This window comes from Thamnophis sirtalis, unplaced genomic scaffold (genome assembly GCF_051295495.1).
Source record: "Thamnophis sirtalis isolate CommonGarterSnake01/CBP01778 unplaced genomic scaffold, rThaSir2_p1.2 scaffold_5, whole genome shotgun sequence".
Taxonomy (NCBI): domain Eukaryota; kingdom Metazoa; phylum Chordata; class Lepidosauria; order Squamata; family Natricidae; genus Thamnophis; species Thamnophis sirtalis.
This window is the reverse complement of record NW_028261385.1, coordinates 81,242,136-81,244,685: the sequence shown is the minus strand read 5'-3', so window position 1 is coordinate 81,244,685 and position 2,550 is coordinate 81,242,136. Positions and strand designations below refer to the sequence as shown.

Below are 2,550 nucleotides of genomic sequence, written 5' to 3'. Positions count from 1 at the left end.
ATGATTACAAGATATTGGTGTCTGTTCATTTGCCTAGGGATCTTCACTGAAATTTCATCCCAGGACTGTAACCAATTTCACAGCAGGCTACATGAAGCCAACCTGGGCAACCTGAATCTCCTAACAAGAAATATGGGGTCAACCATTCCCCAACAATGTATCAGGGACATAATAGATTTCTCACTCTATGCCAGTGAAGAAAATGTGATGAACGTGGTAAATGAATTACAGGGGGAGAATGCCAAAGTAGCTATCAAAGAACTTCTCCAACAGATAGACCTCATCTTCAAGGAAAGCCAGAGTGAATTGGCTTGGGATGAAAACTCACTAAGAGAATTCCATATTGGACTGGATCAGGAGATAAAGAAAACAGCAGCTTGCTGGAATACCGAGGTGGAACATGGCACCAGATCTCCAAGAGGTCAGAAACTAAAGCTTACCAGGCTGAGAGTGAAAAGATATTTTCAGAGGCTCAGAGACTTCTTGAGAAATAAAGATTACAATCTGTGTGCCTGGAAGATTATCCAGATCCAAATAAGAGAATGTTTTCAGTGGATTAACCAGCTCAATCAAAGGATTCCAAATGAAGGTACTTAGATAATCACTCCAAATTGAATATTTATAGCATACAGTTGAATATTTCTAGCATATAGTGCAGTTCTTTTAATAAACTCAGTAAAAGGCTTTTATTGAAGTCAAAATTTAATGCTACTCCATTTTGCTACATCATATATTTTTTTTAAAATAGAGATATATCCAGAATGTTAGTTCTGTAATTTAAAATAGGTTACTAACTGGAATAGAATCTTTTATTTTTGTGAGTGGTATGCATATGTTAAAAATGTTAATTCAAAAATGGAAAATGTTTTATAATTATAATAATTGTAAAACTCAGCAAGGATTTTTAACTATTTCTCTTTTTAGTTCTAGGTTGATGTGCTCTCAGTGATGCAACAAAGCAGGAAAATGAAATCATTCGTCTTTCACTGATGCCCTTGATACGTCTTTAGAATACATAAAATTATTCTTTTTTTGTTTTGTTTTACCCACTTCCTGAATTCTTTTACTTGAGTAAAATGGAGGTCAAAACGGCAGAATTTCTATAAAATATCCACCTAGCAGATATTGAAACACATTATTTCCATCTTCTGAAACCTTCTGAAGCTTCATTGGCCGAATATCCCATGCTTATAAGATTTCCATCATGAAATATATTTCTTTCCATTTAATTAACTTATGTTTTATGTTGTGAAGATCAGGGCAAGATACTTAAAAGCAATTCATATTGAAACCAGAGTTTAAGACTTTTGGACTTTAATTCCTCATGCTGGCTGTTGAAGTCCAAAAACCTTAAAGTTGCCACGGATGGACAACCCTGGCTTATAACATTCTCTAAATGCCTCGAGAATTTACTTTCCTTGGCAAGAAATCCCCACCAAACAGATCTTCTGGAAATAAAATTAACACTCGACGAAAAACATTCTAACAGGTTTAGCTAGACATCCAGCTTTCCATGGAAGCATAAGATTTTTTGATATTCAAAGATCAGTGACTGTAATACTTATGAAGTATCACCATGCGTGTATATCTAAAAAAGCTCAATATAATGTTGCTGTATTTTTTCCATTGTTAACAACAATCCTCCTAAAACATCGTAAAATATTATGAACATTGTATAACTTGAAATCTTATATGTGTGTGTGTGTGTGTGTGTATGTATGTATGTATGTATGTATGAATGTATGTATGTTCCCCCTCGTTCCACATCAAAGCAAACTCCGAGTCAAAGATAAGTTACGGCATTTAATTAACAGACAGACAGGTCCTTGGCAGCAAACTGGCACAGACAAGCTTGGGCAGCAATAAACACAGATAAGGCTTGGCAGCAATCCAGCCTGCCAAGCTCATAACAATGTTCTCCGACATTCGTTCCTGCGTTGACTTCTGCAAGAGGGGCGTGTGCACAAGTAGTCTTTTTATAGTCTGGAGAGGAGCCTAATGACCACCAGCTGAGTGCAATTACCTCCTGTAACTGCGCAACTGTTCCTGACGCCTATTAGCTCTTCGGTGCCGTGCATCCAGGAACAACTCACTACTGGTGTCTGCCTCACTCTCCCTTGTCTCCTCCCAACTGGTCCAAGGCTTAGGTGCCTCCTGGTGGCCAACCAGCCTCTCTGTGCCCTGCTCGGAGTCGGAACCCTGTCCAGGGTCCTCCACATCCTCCAGAGCCGACTCATAGGGCCCCTCGCTGTCGGAGTCTGGTGGCAGCTCCAACGGCTCCTTCTGGGTCACAACATACATACATACATAGATACATAGATAGATACATAGATACATACATACATACATACATAATGTTGCTTATTAATCAGAGGTGAACTGGTAGTGGTATTGTGGCCTGGGTTGCAGAACCAGCAGCAACCCAGGCTGGCCACGCCCCTGAACTGGTTCTCCAGTGTTTTTTTTAGTAATTTATTTATTTTCATTTATAGTCAACTGAGCACATGGGCCCAATGCAAACCGGCAGCAATGCCGGCAGCAACCCACCCG

The 2,550-nt window shown here is 39.3% G+C and overlaps 1 protein-coding gene across 1 annotated transcript; it reads left to right on the top strand.

The window, feature by feature from the left end:
- Nucleotides 1-597, top strand: LOC106547558 (interferon epsilon-like). The gene has a single exon (XM_014064777.2). The coding sequence runs from the start codon at nt 1-3 to the stop codon at nt 595-597; it is 597 nt and encodes a 198-aa protein (XP_013920252.2).
- Nucleotides 598-2,550: the final 1,953 nt, after the last annotated feature.